General features: G+C 37.9%; 1 protein-coding gene across 8 annotated transcripts in view; it reads right to left on the bottom strand.

Moving 5' to 3' along the window:
• Positions 1–623: 623 nt before the first annotated feature.
• Positions 624–17,869, bottom strand: part of TTLL1 (tubulin tyrosine ligase like 1) — a 36,950-nt gene continuing 19,704 nt past the window's right edge. For 6 of the 8 annotated variants that reach the window (XM_037914983.2, XM_037914984.2, XM_037914985.2 and 3 more), the window contains 7 exons: positions 13,026–13,206; positions 11,499–11,633; positions 11,206–11,314; positions 7,274–7,417; positions 4,749–4,835; positions 3,532–3,695; positions 624–1,861 (listed from right to left, as the gene is read on the bottom strand). In XM_037914983.2, coding sequence (XP_037770911.1) covers positions 1,732–1,861; positions 3,532–3,695; positions 4,749–4,835; positions 7,274–7,417; positions 11,206–11,314; positions 11,499–11,633; positions 13,026–13,206 — 950 coding nt within the window. In that variant the 3' untranslated portion in view covers positions 624–1,731. The remainder of the gene's footprint in view (positions 1,862–3,531; positions 3,696–4,748; positions 4,836–7,273; positions 7,418–11,205; positions 11,315–11,498; positions 11,634–13,025; positions 13,207–17,869) is intronic. The other 2 variants (XM_037914986.2, XM_037914996.2) reach the window with 2 other exon arrangements.

The following is a 17,869-nucleotide window of genomic DNA, read 5'->3' as shown; positions in this document are numbered from 1 at the left end:
TTAATCTCAGTTCAAGACACAATCTTCTGATGACCTATTACAGTGCTCCTAACGAAGGGGGTGAATTTCCATAATTTTAAGGACCAGGGATTTTGTGGAAAGACATGCCAAGGTTTGCATTTGACTTTCTATATGTAAACAGAACCTACAAGATTAACAATTATTAGAATTGCATATAAAATGTCCCTCATTCATTCTATATAGCTGTTAATCCTTTAGGGAGATCTAGGTGCTCAGCAGAGATTTATTAGGATAGCTCAAGTACTTTTGGAGATTTCTTTCTCCCGCAAAATTTGGGCTGTATGTTAAAGCAGCTCTGAGTATCTTCTTGATGAGTGCTAAAATTGTGACATCAGAGGTAGCCACCAATCATACAATTGACTAGTTTATATATATAATATTCTACAAGTTAAAAGACTGCAATCATTGCCTTTTTAACTTATGTCGCTTTATGCTATTTGTAGCTATTGTACCTTCTGACATCAGAGTCATAGGAGATGGCTTATTAGATGCAATGGAATTTTGTTACAGAACATAAAATATATAAAATACAGACATACCTATGTACACGCACACATATATAAAGAGCTGTATAGATGCAAGCAAAGATTTACAGGCATCACTGAGCAGCGGGGTTGACATTTATTACAGTATGTTCAAGAGGAAAAGCAGGAAGAAGTTTATTCAGGTATCTCCAAAATCACCTTAGAAGTAAAAATAAATGTCAAATGTGATAACACAGCAACTTGCTATATGAGAGATTCTCCCCTTCCATGTAATTTTAATTCCTGAGGAGTTATAGCTTCAATGCATCTGACAATCTCAGCATTTTGGGATTTATTTATTTTTAAATCTCAACATTAGCTAAAAATCATTAACTGTGCATTGACAATTACAGCTCAGCAAGGCTTGTATTGTAAATGTTGCCAGAAGAGACTGCACTTGTATCAAGGAATTTAATTGTCATCATGCCAATGTAAACTATACAACAATAATACTCATCACCTCTGACCTTTCTAGATTCTATTTTCAAGATTAATCCTGGAACACAGAGGAATGACACCCTGAGGTCCAAAATTCTATTTTTTCTAGGTTTCCTACAGAACCTATACTCAATCCTGACCACAAATTTTTTACACACTTAATTCATTACAAAGGAGTTAAAACTGTATAATTACAAGTGTAGAGATAGATTACTTACAATATACAGTCTGGAAAACAAAATCTTGAACACCAAACCAGTGGTTCGTTTAAAAATGAATACTTTGAGTTAACATCAGATTTCTTAAGAAGGTTCTTTAAGAGAGTTATAAGTGAAAACAGCCATTTGTTGAAAAAATATCCATGTTTCTCAAGTCTGAGTAGTTATGCTTTTAAATGTTTAATGCAATTAATATGTTAATTCTTTACATTACAATTGATTTGCTATAGCCACATGCAGCATAATACTCTTGCAGTAAACCAGTGAGTTTACTATTAGAATAGCTGATTAGATACCTCACGTTACAAAGCCTGTTTCATACAAACCTGTCTCATATTGATACAAATATTTCTTTGATGTGTTTTGTCCCGTTTCAGGGTTATTAACTCCCATACACAATAGAGAAGGAAGCTGTCCAAAGGAGAGAAAGCTGTCCAAAGCCCGAGTGTTCAGTTCAAAATTTTCTGCCAAGAGTATAGCACTGAATTTCAGTAAGATATTACTGATTTGATATTAATTTGATTTTGTCACTACTTCCACGTGGTGAGCACAGGCTTTCCTGAATCTCTTGCTCGATTTCCTTTTAGTCCAATGGATTGCCCAGAACGGCTTCTCAAATCACGCTCAGCTCCATCACTTTGTGCCATCTCTTCATCATACCTAAAATATAATTATTTTTTCAGTCTCTCAGTCTCCTAATCACTGGACAGCAGAGATCATAAGAATGACCTTTCCTTACATCTTTTTTGTTTAATATTTAGCATTCACATTTTTAAAGTATGGATCCTATTCTATAAACACTCACCCCACATGAATAGTTCGTTTTAAGATGCAACTCCTCACATAAGTTATTCATGTGGGTAAGCGTTCACAGGATTGAACCCTATGACACTATAATAAAATGAGCCCTATTATACTTCAGTAACTATTTATGAAAAAACAGGCACATCATCCTCAGAGTTTCTATTACAGCAGACAGAAATAATTGTAGAGCTTGTGAAACTATTTGAGGCATGTACTTCTGCATTTTTTTCTCATCCCTGCGACTAATAGACTTGTGCATAAATAGAAACATTAGCTTGCTGCTTATTCAGTCATGTCACAATCCAGTGTATCAAACACAGAAACAACTGCAACATCAGAAAAGCTGGATTGTGACACAAAGTTAATAGAATTAAGCAAAAAGTGTGGGCTGATTAGATAGTCAAGATATAAGATTCAATCTGAACACAATCTATCAACATCAGAAGTACCCATCAATTTAATGTATTTTTGATATATATTTTGTGAAGCTTGCCACAGTGACAAGTATCTCTTTAAATGTACAAACTCAGTATGGTCTGAGATAATCCCACTATTCATTGATTTAACAGTTGCTGGAGGCATCCAAAGGCAGAATTTGACTCTAAATATATAAATGTCAATAATCAAAATAAAAAGATACAGCAACAATATTTTTCAGTCAAACAGGATTCCATCTGAACCTATTAACTAATACTAAATGCAGATCATCAGTGTTCATAGCTATCACATAGCTAACATTAATTATAAAGGTATTCTCCAATCTTGCAAACACTTATGTATGTGACTAAATTTACTCACATGCATAAGTATTTGCAGAATTGGGGCCTTAGATAAAATAGATGGCATGGATTAGTGGGTCAGCTAACATACTGTACTTCAGTACTATTAATTCCTGACCAGGCTCTCAAACATTTAGCCTTTGAAACTGGTTTCAAATGGAATAGGGAATTCGATTACAAATTCAGCATCCCCCTAAATGCGTAAGCCCATCTCATACATTAAAATAGGGACTCTCTTTTTCTAACTTCCCCCTGCATCACACATTCATTATACCAGGTTAAAAATAATCTTGCAATTCACTGTTTTAACATCCCATCAATGAATCACAACAGTTGGGTGTCATCATTCCTATGAATTAAGAGAGTTTTAAAAATTTTCTTGGTACGTATAATGCATTTAACTGTTACCCCGCCTTATACTCAGTCTAAAATACATACTATATATCTGTTAGATATATCTTTAAGAGTGAAATTCATTTCACCAACATATACCCTGAATAAATCAACAGGTGAAGTGCAGGGGCTCACCAGGAAGGGGACATCTACCCACAACTAAGGCCCTAGGCAGGAGTGCAAACCCTTGGAAGCTGCTATTCCAGCCCTAAACATGGTAAATAAGTGATACAGAGCACTTTATATTTTTCCTCCACACCTGGATGAATTTCATCACATCTACATAGTTCTAAATTAATCTTCTCTCGCAAGAAGGACATGTTCATATTTACGTAGGACATTGCTAAAACTTACAAAATCTCATAATTTCCAAGAGCTTCTTTTGGTGGAGATTTATTCCATTTACAGTCTGGAATTTCACCATTAGGCACAGCAATGTTAAGTGTGTCATTAATAAGATTATATTTGAGAATACGATCATTGGCTGTACTGGAGGTAAGAGAAGGGGAAGCATTGACCTATTAAAAACAAAGACATTTCATTTTCAGCAACTTCTTTTTGACTAAAATATGGTCACACAGACAGAACGTACAATGATAATGAATTCTACCCTATAAACTAATCAGCAGCATTTCAGCATAGAACCTTTTCTTTGAACAAAACCATTGCAAGGAAACAGTGTATTTCCTACAGATTTTATTTTTGAAGTATCATTCATTCTCCTTAGGGTCTTTCCTGACCCTATTCTAATAGCTGTAGATTTTTGTTGGAAGCTATGCTAATCAAGCAGCAGCTGGGGATTTATACCTTTAGTTCACACCAAATAAAGAAGAGGCAAGTTTCTCACTCGCTTTGCCCCTTCCTAGCAGTTGTTACATATGGATCTGTGGGGCTCTATTTTGGTGTATTGATTTTTACCTGTATCCCTCCTCTGAACTCCCCATTTTCACACATTTATCTGGCTGGCAAAGAGGGTAAGTCATCTGACAGTTTTTTAAATGTATGCTTAACCATTATGTATACAGATAAGATGTAGGGGAAAAGAATAGGGCAGTGATACGTTAGACATGGGGTTTGGACAGGAGTTAACCATACCAGAGTAGTTTATATAATTCGCACAATAAATGTATACAACCCTGCATTATTTCAGGCTTATTCTTCTAATATTTGTATCCCCTATTTTCTAGCTTTCCTATAATTTCAAGCTGTGTTATACATAGTATCTGAGTTTTAGCAGAGTTAGAGTTACACTGCACTGAGCCAGTGCCAATCTTCCAGCTACTGGTGCAGTAGTAAGATTGCTGGCCTTCAGACAGCTCCTGGAGTCCAAGCACATCATGAATGCCTCTGGATTTGATTTTTGCTCACCAGACCAGAACAGAGGTTTCTCCTGAATTCTGATATCCTGCAACTCCCACAGCCCATTTTGTTGCCCGTTTTACTTTCCAACACCCTTCCCTAAACACCTTCATCTGGAAAAGGGAAAACTCAAGCTCAGGTTTGAAAGAACAGATGTATACTGTGAAAGGAAACGGTGACAAGGGTTGTTTATAAAATGTACATAACTTTACCTCAATAAGCCATGGCTTAAGCTTGTCATCAATGATAATATCATATCCATAGCACTCAAAGCAGTGTTTATCATTGTTCATTACAGGCTGAAACAAGTTAAGAAGAAATGTATGCATATTAAAGAAGAAAGATTTACTAAGTAACTTGAAAGATTATACATTATTATATTTCTCTACTATTATTTTTCTAGGTATCATGTACAAATATAATACCAATTGTCTATGGCAGTTTTCTTAGTACAAATTTTCTGCTCTGACTTCCCTATACAATAACATTTTACTAATATATTTAGGACTTGTTTTTCATAAAAATGTCATCTTCTCAAGCTGTGTCTGAGTATTATCATACTAATCAGGTGTATTAACAGAACATATTTGACTACAGAGCTTTCATTCAGTTTCACCTGTGTATCTTACAGCATCTGGTGAGTATGAAGACAAGAGAGTGTTAAAGGCTTTCGTGCCATACATGAAATTAGAAATACTTACATTTTTAATATATAAAAAAAAAAATTACCTAATCATTAACACTTTCAAATTAAATATGACTTATCCAAAGACACTTGTTTATTATAGCATTGTAACGATGCAGCAAAGATGGAGTTCAACCCCAGTTACTGACTAGATCCTTATATTTAAAATACTTTATCTCTATATCATTATCTTTATCTCAAGTCCACTATGGTCATAAAAACTAAAACAGACTAGGGACTGAGTAATGCTGGGATGGAAATTCTCAAGAAAATCACTCATTTTCCAGCATCAACTAAGGTCTTAAAGTATGAATGCTTCTCCTGTGCACCACTCACCGGATCATTTAAAGCAGTGGTTCTCAATCCTGGGTACGCATACCCCTGGGGGTACATCAACTCATCTAGATAATTTGCCTAGTCTTACAACAGGCTACATAAAAAGTACTAGCAAAGTCAGTGCAAGCTAAAATTTCATAAAGACAATGACTTGTTTATACTGCTCTATATACTGAAATGTAAGTACAAAATTTATATTCTAAATGATTTATTTGATAATTATATGGTAAAAATGAGAAAGTCAGCAATTTTTCAGTAATAGTGTGCAGCGACGCTTTTGTATTTTTATGTCTGATTTTGTAAGCAAGTAGTTTTTAAGTGAGGTGAAATTTGGGGTACACAAGACAAATCAGATTCCTTAAAAGGGGTAAGCTGAGAACCACTAATTTAAAGAACCCTTTGTAACAGGTCAGTAGAGATGGTTTCCAGAAATTAATATTGAAAGGTTTTCAGTCTTGCAGGGCATAGGGGAAGGAAGGAAAAGCATTTCTCCTGTTAAGTTTAGGAAATAGAAAGGAGCAATGAAGCTGTCAGAACACTTCCTCCTCTGTACATTATTTGTTTTCCTTCCGCTCTTTACATTGTTTCTCTTCTCTTTTACAATTCTGTTAATATTGATGAGCTGCCTTTTCTTCTAGCACAGGGGTGGTCAACCTGAGCCTGAGAAGGAGCCAGAATTTACTATATTACTGTATATTGCCAAAGAGCCACAGTAATACATCAGCAGCACCCCATCAGCTTCCCCCTGCTCCAGCCCCCAGCACCTCCCTCCCACCTGCTGCAATCAGCTGTTTCACATGCACAGGAGGCTGGGGGGGGGTGGGGGAGGGAGGGGAAGCAGTGAGCACATGGCAGGCTCGGGGCAAGGGGCGGAGTGGGGGCAGGGCCTGGGGCAGAGCAGGGGGTTGAGGAGTGAGCACCCCTGGCACATTGGAAAGTTAATTTCTGTAGCTCCAGCCCCGGAGTCAGCACCTATGCAAAGAGTTGCATATTAACCTCCAAAGAGCTGCATGCGGCTCCGGAGCCACAGGTTGGCAACCCCTGTTCTAGCATCTAATTTGGCACTTTGGGAAACTGCCTTCTGTAAATGCCTGCAGTTACCCATATACTATAAAGCTCTGTCAAGCTATTCAGGAGGAAAGGAGAAACATGATGGTGCCACAGTTTTTTGGCATGAGTTTGGGATAACTGTATTACTCACATACCAGAGAGCTGCAAATAAGTTATACAAATTCTCTAAACAAAATGGAAGAAAGAATCTTAACACCCTGGCATTTTGTTTGACAAATTGTCTTCCCAGGTTATTTCCTCCTACGACAAATTTGTTACTACTGAAACACGTCATGGCTCTGGGCAGAGGTTAGGGTAATTCACAAGGGCAGTATAAAGTGACTTTAAATGAGAGTAAGAGTTTGTGATGGTTTCAGCACCCCAGATATTAATTTACTCATTTAAGATACACACAAACAGCTTGCCCACCCAATCAGGTTTCTCCAAGCACTCTCAGCTTTACAGGGACACTGAGAGGTGACATAGTTTTTAAAAAGAACAAAAAAGGAAGACAGTAGCACGAGAGCATCAGCATTCAAAACAACAATCCAGCAGCAGGAAATGAATTGCTTTAGTTTTTTTCTTTACTGTAAATTTGTTTTCATGACTATTGAAAGTCTGCAGCCACGAGGGTAACACAGGCAGCATTCTATTAACACTACTCACTGCAACGGCCTTCAGCGACTGCACAATTATCCAATGAATTTCATCGAACAGTTTGTTAGTGACCTCCTTTCCACGAGTACTCTCTAGATACAAGCGCAAGTTACTCACTGTCCATTTGCCTCCATGGATATGATTGTAGTCATCCTATAGAGTTAAGGAGTTAATTCAGTCTCATGGAGTTTGCAATTATTCAGCAATTGTATTCTCATCCATACAAACTGACACTTGTTTTTACGCACAAGTTTATTTTTTAAAACTGCTTTTACTCTATGACATTTTGCAGGCTCTGTGAGGCCCCAATTTTTACTTTGCACTGCCTTCTGTGCAACACAGAACACATTTAAAATCACCTACATCTAATTACATAGCAAGTCACAAAAACAAGTGTTAAAACTTGTCTTGTGGTAATTAGAATTACATAAGAACAACAATCAAACAGAAGTTGCATTTTGACAGTAACAATGTAGGAGAGGACACAGGAAATGCAGGTTAGGGTTGGAATGACTGGGAGATCAAATTTTCAAGACTGAAAGGAAAGGGTTAGGCTTGGGGAGAGGGTTGTTTCACTGGAAAGGAGGACATGAAGAGTGGTTAATTTAACAATGGTTAAACCACTGTTAAGTGAACCTTTTTAAAAATGTAGCACTGACAGCAAGTTTGAAAGTCTCTGAAACACATGAAATATGACCAGTCATTTCTATTGTGAGTGGTCAGTCTTTTTCCCAGCAGGAAAAAATTTTGATTTTTGATTTGAAAAAATTTTGATTTGAAAAGCAGGCACAAACCAGTTCCTCAAAGACAAAAGGCAAACTGACACCTCAGCCAGGTGTCAACAAAATCAAATGTAGTATCACCTATTTAAGTGGCCATTCTTTGGCAGGAAAAAGTGCGTGAGCAAGAAATCTACATTTTGGAAAAGAAACAGCTGGAGGTTCCCATTCCCACAAACCATCTGTTTCCTGAACCTCAGCTGGAGATGATTTTCAAAGAAAAAGAGGACTATAAGAAAAGAGGCTCCAAAATACTCCTCCCTTTCTTCTCAGGCATCAACACCACCTGAAGGACAAGGAAATTAACACTGAACGGGGGGGGTGGGTGGTCCTGGTAGAAATAAGACTGGTGAAGCATGTGGTGAGAGAAATCTTTGCTTTGAATTCATTTAGCTTGTTAAGTTAGATATTCATTGTGTTTTACCTTTTATTTTCTTGTAACCAATTCTGACTCTTATGCCCGATTACTTGTAAAAGCTTAAAATCTATGTTTCTGTAGTTAATAAACTTATTTGCTTTATCTAAACCAGTGTGTGTTTGGATTGAAGTGTTTGGGAAACTTCATTTGGGATAGTAAGATTTGTGCATATAATTTCTATTAATGAAATGATGGACTTTACATGAGTTTGTACTGTCCCGTGCTGGGCAGTACAAAGACACACATTTCTGGGAGAAAGTCTGGAACTGGGAGTTTGCTGGTGTTGCCTTGAAGTGTAATTGATGAGTGGCTGGCTATAGCACTCATACAATATAGCTGGGAGTGATTTACATGTTGAAGGCGGTGAGAGAGCAGACCAGGAGTGGTTGCTCTCATAGCGAAGCAGTGTAAAAGGTACCCCAGGTTGGAGAATTGAGGGAACACAGCTATCTATCAGTTCAGACTGTACCCTGGGGAATGTTACAGTAACTCTCAGTGTATATTTTTTAGCTTCATAAAGGCTTTTCTCAGAGAGTTTCCAAGAACGTTATTTATTTTGTGAGGCTGCTAAATTATAAACCACAACATGCCCTGGAAACAAAAATAAAACTTTAGTGGAAGACTGAGTTTACCCATCTGAGAACAAAGCATGAGAAGCCTCTGTATTTATTTATAGGCTTTTCTACAGTGCTTATCTTTGTATGGTCTGAGAACCTGTACAGAACGAAGCATCTGAAATATATCATTCACACAACTTGCCCCATGAGAAACTTCTTAAGATTCCAAATTCCTGCTAGGGGATGTACATCAAAGCTGCAACCCTGTTCAATCTACACTTTGATTCCAGAATACCTGTCCTGAAAGTGTGAGCAGATGTGACTGGATAGAGTGCTGCATATCATGTGCTGCCTAACAAAGAACATGATAGCAAACTGGACCACACTGTGTCACGTATATCTGCCATGAGGCCTACAAGAAATCTCCAACCAATACTGGCTAGGCAGAGACAGAAGGGATTGCCGTTATTTTGTTTACACACACACACACACACACACACAAAAGTTCAGTGATTTAGACCCAAATATCCAAGTGTTTATTCATTATTACTGAAGGAGAATTTCCCTTCCCCTTTGTTCCTGTTGTTTTGTTTCACTTGCTTGCTTGATATTATCAGAAATTAGATTATAAACTTTTTGAGGGATGGACTATGTCTTCCCATGTGTTTGCACCACACATAGTACAAAGAGACCACAATCTTGATTGGGAGCATTGAGCACTACTGGAATACTAATACATAATTTAAGTTAAAAGTTAATTTCCCTAGACTTGTACTAAGATTTCAGAGGAAACCCATGACCTTAATCTTGTGATAATTTGGGAACTCATAATAATTTATACAAAAAGCAAGAATCTTATTCTAGCCTTTACCTATCTGATTGATTAAGATCACTTCCACAGCTACAGAGCTTTCATATAGCAGAAGAACAGATTTTGACTTGTCTGTGGGCGCTTCAGAGATGAAAAGGGTTACTTTTCACAGGCTTTGCTCATTCTTTTCAGACTAATTTTCTTGCCAAAAGACGGCAAATCACTCTCAAGGACCCTTTTAGCAGTTTCCACAAAGATCCACTACTCTTTGTGTTGCTTTCTTTATAAGTTGAAAGAAGTGTGTTTTAACAATTTCTGCTGGCCTTTCCTCTCCGAAGTAGACTTTACTACTATTATTCATTCCTCCCTCATTTCTAGGATGGACTACTCTAATGTACACTACTGGGAGTAGAGCTCAACCTTAAAAGTAATACAATCCAGCTGATAGGGAACATGGCCTACTTGCTAACTGGGACACGTGTACCTATAACCTACACTCCAATCTCAATCTCATCAGTCTGTTCACTGCCTAGTGCAATGCAGGGTGTCAATTATATATAAAGTTCTAAATAGCTTTGGACCCAGCTACCTCCAAGACCAATTCTCCTTGTGTCCCATCTTATCAGTTAGCTGGCTGGAATGTTTTTGAGAGCTAAGTTCTCAGATGACAAGGAATATTCAGTATGAGGGGGGGAAGGGGGAGAAGAGCATTCATTGGTGAGTGACCTTGTCTTTCAAATTTACTTCTGCTTGTAGCCACTAAAGTCAGAATATAACAATGTTTAATATTTGTATTATTATTACAGTACTCCCCAGAGGCCCTGGTCCGAATCTGAGCCCTGTTGTACTATGCACTGTACAAATACAGTAGAAGAAAGACCTTGCCCTAAAGACTTTACGATTTAAAATACTATATTTAATCTATTTTAATACGTATCAAAAATGTAAAATACAAAACGATCAGGTACAATTTGATTAAGTATTTATTATTGATTGTTGGGGCGAGGATATGAGGTACAAAACTGTACATTTATCTATAGCCACATTTATGGCCACTTAAAAATGCTAGTGCTTAGGTACAGTTTTATAGACTTATCAATACATACGCTTTTAACTGTTGCAATTTGAAACTGAAAATATCCACCTTATAGTGCTGCGCTGTGTTCCATCTATTATCTCATGTGCTTTTGAAGTAATATGAATCAATTATGTTTTGCAAATAAAATTCATAACAAATATTTAGCTCAGATGACTTAATGAGGAGGAGGAGGGTGAAGAACAGAACAAAATACACAAGCACTTATATTCCATTTTTATACCATTTAAAATAATCCAGTTTGCTATTAAATTAGCATTTTTAAAACTCAAACACTTACCCCATGTTTCTGAATGGCAACATTTGTGAGATGTACAAACATATTATCTAATTCGCTTGTACTAGGTGTATATTTTACTGTGCAAAACCGGCAAAATCCAAGTTTATACCTGAAACAAAAAAGATATTTAATATGTTAAATGCAACTAGAGTTGAGGAAAACAGCATTTTAAAATACTAGATGCTTGGTAAATTTCTCTGTAGAATGTGTGCAGAATCTTTTGCCTGAATTACATCCTAACATTTTTTTAATTTTTTTTTTATTTTAAAAGTGAGAAATTAGTTTGATCTTACATGTAACACCTCAGTGGACGATACGTAGACACTAAAACATACAAGCGCAGGTCAAATTTCTTCCCACCAATCAGTAACGGATTGTTGATATAGAGAGAAATTACATAGGCTTCTTTAGAAGATTGAGATACAAACCTAGAAAAAGTACATATTTTATGTTTCAGAATGTACTGATTAAATGTTAAAATGTTTCCCTCCCTTAGAAGCAGTCTCTCAAAAAGTAATGAAGTTCTCACTTTACTAAAATCCTATATCACACTTCAATTAAGTTTTAATATTATGCTGGTTAATGTGCGCAGGGCACTTGGTTTCATTGTGTACAAAAACGTAGCTAAAAGAAATAAGTGAGATTAGCTGTCCATTTAAGTCTTTTACATTTCACTGTTATAAGAAGAGAATTTAGGCTCTGACTCAACAAGCTATTTTATTTAGCAAAACCCTAAAATACAGACTTGAGTGCGTCACTAATTGGGGCTTTTGCAATTATGTTTATCAGTTGTCAATATTGATGATTTAAACCATCAAGCCACGTTAATGTCAACATCAGTTTGCCTCTTAAATTATCAGTATTTTTCAATAAGATCTGACTGTTATAAGTTCACTACCCTTCCTCTCAGAAGTGCGGTCACCAACATTTTTAAACCTGAGGGGAAAAAAGACAACTAAGGAAAAAAAGCACAAAGCAGTTCTTCAGGTTGCTTTTGTATTGGAAGGCTACTTGTCTCTCAGCCCATTCTGATTAAAAAAGTAACCAACAAAAAAGGTAAAGCAATACAGATTTTTCTGTTGGTAGAGCAGCCACATTCCTTCTTTCTGCTGGGTGCGATAGGAGACAAAAACAAGGATCATGGTCCCTTTCCCCAAACTTCTTCCTCTTCTGACTTATTATGAGGATGCTTTATTCCTCCCTCTCACCTCAATGAAAGTCTTAGTTTTTATGGCTTCTGTATTCATGAGGCCCAGCTGTGCCCTGCTCTTTAACTCCCTAATAGGCCCCAGCTAATAGCTCCTCTCTCCAGGCCCCTTATTAAAGGCAGTCCATGCAGACTGGGCTTTTCTACTCAGAACAGTGAAGAGTTTCATGGTTCAACTGGGGATGGGGTTGTACAATGTCACACAATCTTCCTCAGGCTGAAAATGAAGTCAGTTACTAGAAGTGAAAGACTTTCCTCTAACTCACAATTCTTTAATGCTGTTAAGCAAAATCATTATTCCCGTCTGCCCATGCAATTTTATTCCTCACATAACTGGGCATACTAACCCTGCACCTTCACAGAAAGCATATTTATATAGTGTAGCTCACTGAATTAGTGCTTGTGCCACATGGCACCAAATGCAATAATTGGCAGTAAGAGCTGTTTGAAGCAGGAAGTCATTAAATGAGAAATTGCAACTACAATGAAGTAACACTAAGTGGTTTGGTGGACGGAAAGAGTTTTCCATTAGTGAATTGATATTAAGCATGCCAGACTGTGATAGAATGTTACAAAATACACAAAAATTGGGGGGGAAGGAAGTTAAACTTACGAAGATGTTTTACTGTCTCGAGACCACTTTTTAATTTGAGAGAGTTTATTGATAAGAAATATCCCCTTCCCTTGAGCTTTCCCGCAAGGTTTCATAATCCAGGTGCTGGAAGGATTTTTTCTGAATTCTTCAACAAACAGGTTGTAATCAGCAGGGAGCATAAAGGTGACAGGCACAAAATCTAAATCAGTAAACAAAAAGCAAGATTTAGAACATTAGATCTAGCAAGGATATCAATGTATACAAGTAAAAATATCTTCGCTGGCTTTCCATTCTTCAGTACAGATTGACTTCTGTGTCCTTGTCTGATCTACCCCCTTTTGATATGAGAGAACATAAGACCACAACATAAGAACAGCCATACTGTGGAAGACCAATGGTCCATCTAACCCAGTGTCCTGTCTTCCGACTGTGGTCAGTGCCAGAACAGAACAGGGCAATTATTGAGTGATCCATCCCATTTGGTCCATTCCCAGCTTCTTGCAGTCAAAGGTTTAGGGAAACCCAGAGCATGGGGCTGCATCCCTGATCATCTTGGCCAAAAACTATTGATGGACCTAACCTCTGTGAACGTATCTAATTTTTATTTTAACCCAGTTATAATTTTGGCCTTCACAACATCCTCTGGCAACAAGTTCCACAGATTGACTGTGCGTTGTGTGAAGTACATCCTTACATTTGTTTTACATATGCTGCCTATTAATTTCATTGGATGACTCTGGTTTGTATTTTATCTGAAGGGGTAAATGCTTCCTTATGCAGGTTCTCCACATCATTCATGCTTTTATAGACCTCTATCATATTCCCATTTAGTCATTTCTTTTCTAAGATGAACAGTCTCAGCCTTTTAATCTCCCCTCATATGGAAGCTATTCCATACCCAAATCATTTTTGTTGCCCTTCTCTGTACTTTTTCCAATTCTAATATATCTTTTTTGAGATTGTGCAACCAGAACTGCATGCAGTTTTCAAGATATGGGTGTACCATGGATTTATATAGTGGCATTATAATATTTTATGTCTTATTATCTATCACTTTCTCAATGATTCCTAACATTGTTAGCCTTTTTGACTGCCACTGCATACTGATGTTTTCAGACTATCCATGACTATCCAAGACGATTCCAAGATCTCTTTCTTAAGTGGTTAACAGCCAATTTAGACTCCAAAATTTTGTATGTATAGTTGGGATTATGTTTTCCTATATGCATTACTTTGCACTTATCAACGCTGAATTTCATCTGCCATTTTGTTGCCCAGTCAGCAGTTATTATGAGATCCCTTTGTAACTCTTCACAGTCAGCTTTGGACTTAACTATCTTCAGTAGGTTTGTGTTATCTGCAGATGTTACCACCTCAATGATTACTCCCTTTTCTTGATAATTTATGAATAGCACTGGTTCCAGAACAGATCCTTGCAGGACCCCTCTCCACTGTGAGAAATGACCATTTATTCTTACCATTTGTTTCTTATCTTTTAACCAGTTACCAATCCGGGAGAGGACCTTCCCTCTTATTCCAGGACTACTTTTTTAGTTAAGAGCCTCTGGTATGGGACCTTGTCAAAGGCTTTCTTAATGTCCAAGTACACTATATAAACTGGATTACCCTTGTCCACATATTTGTTGACACAGTCAAAGAATTCTAATAGATTGTTGTGGCATGATTTCCCTTTACAAAAGCCACGTTGACTCTTTCCCAACATATTATGTCCACCTGTGTGTCTGATAATTCTGTTTTTCATTACAGGTTCAATAAATTTGCCTGATACTGAAGTGATGCTTACCAGCCTGTAACTGCCAGCACTGCCTTTTGGAGCCTTTTTTTAAAAATTGGTGCTACATTATCTATCCTTCAGTCATCTGATACAGGTTTCAGAGTAACAGCCGTGTTAGTCTGTATTCGCAAAAAGAAAAGGAGTACTTGTGGCACCTTAGAGACTAACCAATTTATCTGAGCATAAGCTTTCGTGAGCTACAGCTCACTTCATCGGATGCATACTGTGGAAAGTACAGAAGATCTTTTTATACACACAAACCATGAAAAAATGGGTGTTTTTGTAAATGTAAACACCCATTTTTTCATGGTTTGTGTGTATAAAAAGATCTTCTGTACTTTCCACAGTATGCATCCGATGAAGTGAGCTGTAGCTCACGAAAGCTTATGCTCAAATAAATTGGTTAGTCTCTAAGGTGCCACAAGTACTCCTTTTCTTTTCATCTAATACAGAGGCTGAGTTAGGCACTAGGTTACATACCACAGTTAGTAGTTCTACAATTTCTATTTTGAGTTCCTTCAGAACTATTAGGTGAAAACCATCTGATCCTGGTGACCGCTGCTATTTAATTTAGCAATTTGTTCCAAAACCTCCTCTATTGCACCTCAATCTGGGACAACTTGGAAAAAATGGAACTTGGTGGGTTCTAAAGTGAAAAATCTTGTAAAGGCTTTAAATATTTTGTCCCACGAATAAGAGAAAGCTCTTTTAGTTATGAAATAGTTGGTAAAAAGTTCTAGAATCTCACAGCTAAGTCTCTGCATGAAACCGCAAACCTTCCCAACAGCGTCTTTCATCCTTCTTCTTTTGATTCTGTAACAACACACCTCTTTTGTCACATCAGGGCTGAGAGTTTCTCTCTCTGCATTGAGAGGGTCTGGAGTAAATCAGTCCCACTCCGGAGGTTTAATACTTCACATTGGTTTATTTATAATATTTACTGTTTAGGCCTTAGGGTTGGCCCAAAGTCTTCTTTAAATAAAAACAGAAAAATTACATTTCCTAACTCCCACTGGAGTACTGCTGCTTCTTTTGCTGGCTACCAATTGCCAGCCACCCTCTCTACCCACTCTGGGCCCAACTATGCTGGGAACCAAGGCCCCCTCTCCAAACAGATATAAACACTAGATTTTCCCTTATAGGAAAAAACAGCTCTTTATCTAGAAGAAACCTTTTCCCCTGAATAAACACAACCCTTCTGCAGCTTGAGTCTCATCCCTCTTCTCTTTTCACCATTAAAGGAAGAGGTTTTTAAAGGCCGCAGGCTGCCCTTGATTAGATTCAGGTGTCCATAATTAACCTGAGCTAACCTCTTCCACTTCATAGGGAAAAAGGCTTTAACTATTCTACAACTGATATACCTGCCTTCAACCACACTTCCAGAACTGTGAGGTCTAGTTCTGATTAAAAAGTGAGACAACTCTTAACCTCAATAAAAGGGAAATAATGGCTTTTTGTGACAGTGATTCAGAGTAACTTTTAAAAGGGGTCACCCAAAGTATGTCAATTTAAAATAACATTCACTTTGTTATTAGCACCAATTTAGAAGCTTAAAACATGTGTCTGCAATTGGATTTGTCTTCCTCCATATATGTGAGTAGTGGTATACAAGAGGGGCATATGGTTCAGTACTCTGAGTTTTGGATGGGGAACCAGGAATGCCCAAGCGTTAATCCCAATTATTAACTGCCTCTGAAGCCCTGAGCAAGTTACAGCCTCTTTGCCTCATTTTCTCTATTTGTAGAAGATTTATCCATTAACTTTCAAGGCAATGTTTGAGAAGAGCTTTGAAAATGTAATATACTATATAAAATACTAAGAATTGTGTGTGTGTTCTTTTTGTTAGTGTGGTGAGTGAGCCTGACATTTTTTTTTTACTCCCTTGTTCACACGCAAGAACAATATCCCTGACTAAGGCTACGTTTATGTCATGGAAGTCATGGAAGCCATGGAAACCATGACTTCCATGACATCCGTGATATTCTATGCTTCAGCCCCAGGGACTGCAGGACTCTGGAGCTGGCAGCCAGCAGGACCGTGGCAGGGTTCTAGCGATAGGTGACAGGAGTGACACGGGGTCCCCTGTGAGGTTCCAGCAACAGGTGACAGACTCCTGAGGGGTCCTCATGGGTGGGGGGGGGCGCTCAGGCTTGTAGCTGGGGGTGTCCCCTTTTCTCTTTGGGAAATATGGTCACCCTGCAGCTCCCAGTCACCCTGGGCGGAGGGGGCCCCCCTGCAGCTTCCAGCTGCTGCAGGCAGAGGGGGAACCCCACAACTCCCAGCCACCACAGTGCAGGGGAAACCATGGAGCAGCAAGAATCACAGACAGATCACGGGCTCTGTGAATTTTTGTTTATTGGCCAGGACCTGTCCATGACTTTTACTAAAATAGCCATGACAAAAATCTTAGCCTTAACCATGACCTACTGCCATTGAAATCTTCTGTGCAATTTTTTTTTGTTCTCTTCAGTGGCACAAGAAAGGTTTTTTTGGGGCTGCTATATTTTCAGGGGTCAGAGTAGCAGGGGTTAACTAAATAAATTTAGTATACTTAATAAAGTTATGCAAACATCAAAAGGGAATTAAAAACATCTGGGATTTCTTGTTTTCATTTTGGAATTTTACCCACATACTAAATGTTAAATGGCCCCTATTACTTCGCTCCTGACACTCCCCAAACACCAGCCAGATCCCAGTCCTAAAAAAAATGCAAAGCTCCAACTGAATTACCTCCCATCTAGTGATTCAACAGACATCAAGTTTTAGATAGATCCACAAAAGCACCAGAGACCCATCCCAAACTCTGACATCATTAATCATCAACAAAATACAACATCACAGACACTGGGGTGGAGGATCAGCAGTGAAGCAGTAGAGGAGGAGAAAGTTATAGGATAAATAAACAGGTGATGGAGCCTTTTAACCAAGACACTGGTTCAAAAATCCACCAACCAAGGCAGTGTCCTACATTTTACTCCTGGGGGGAATTCTGTATCACTGTGGATGTGCAGAATTCATGGCCCCCACAGATTTCTTTGCTTCCCTGCAGAAAAATGACTTCTGACAG

Source organism: Chelonia mydas, chromosome 1, assembly GCF_015237465.2.
Source record: "Chelonia mydas isolate rCheMyd1 chromosome 1, rCheMyd1.pri.v2, whole genome shotgun sequence".
NCBI classification, from domain to species: Eukaryota; Metazoa; Chordata; order Testudines; family Cheloniidae; genus Chelonia; species Chelonia mydas.
The sequence above is the reverse complement of the archived record's forward strand: the minus strand, read 5'-3'. Positions and strand labels throughout refer to the sequence as shown.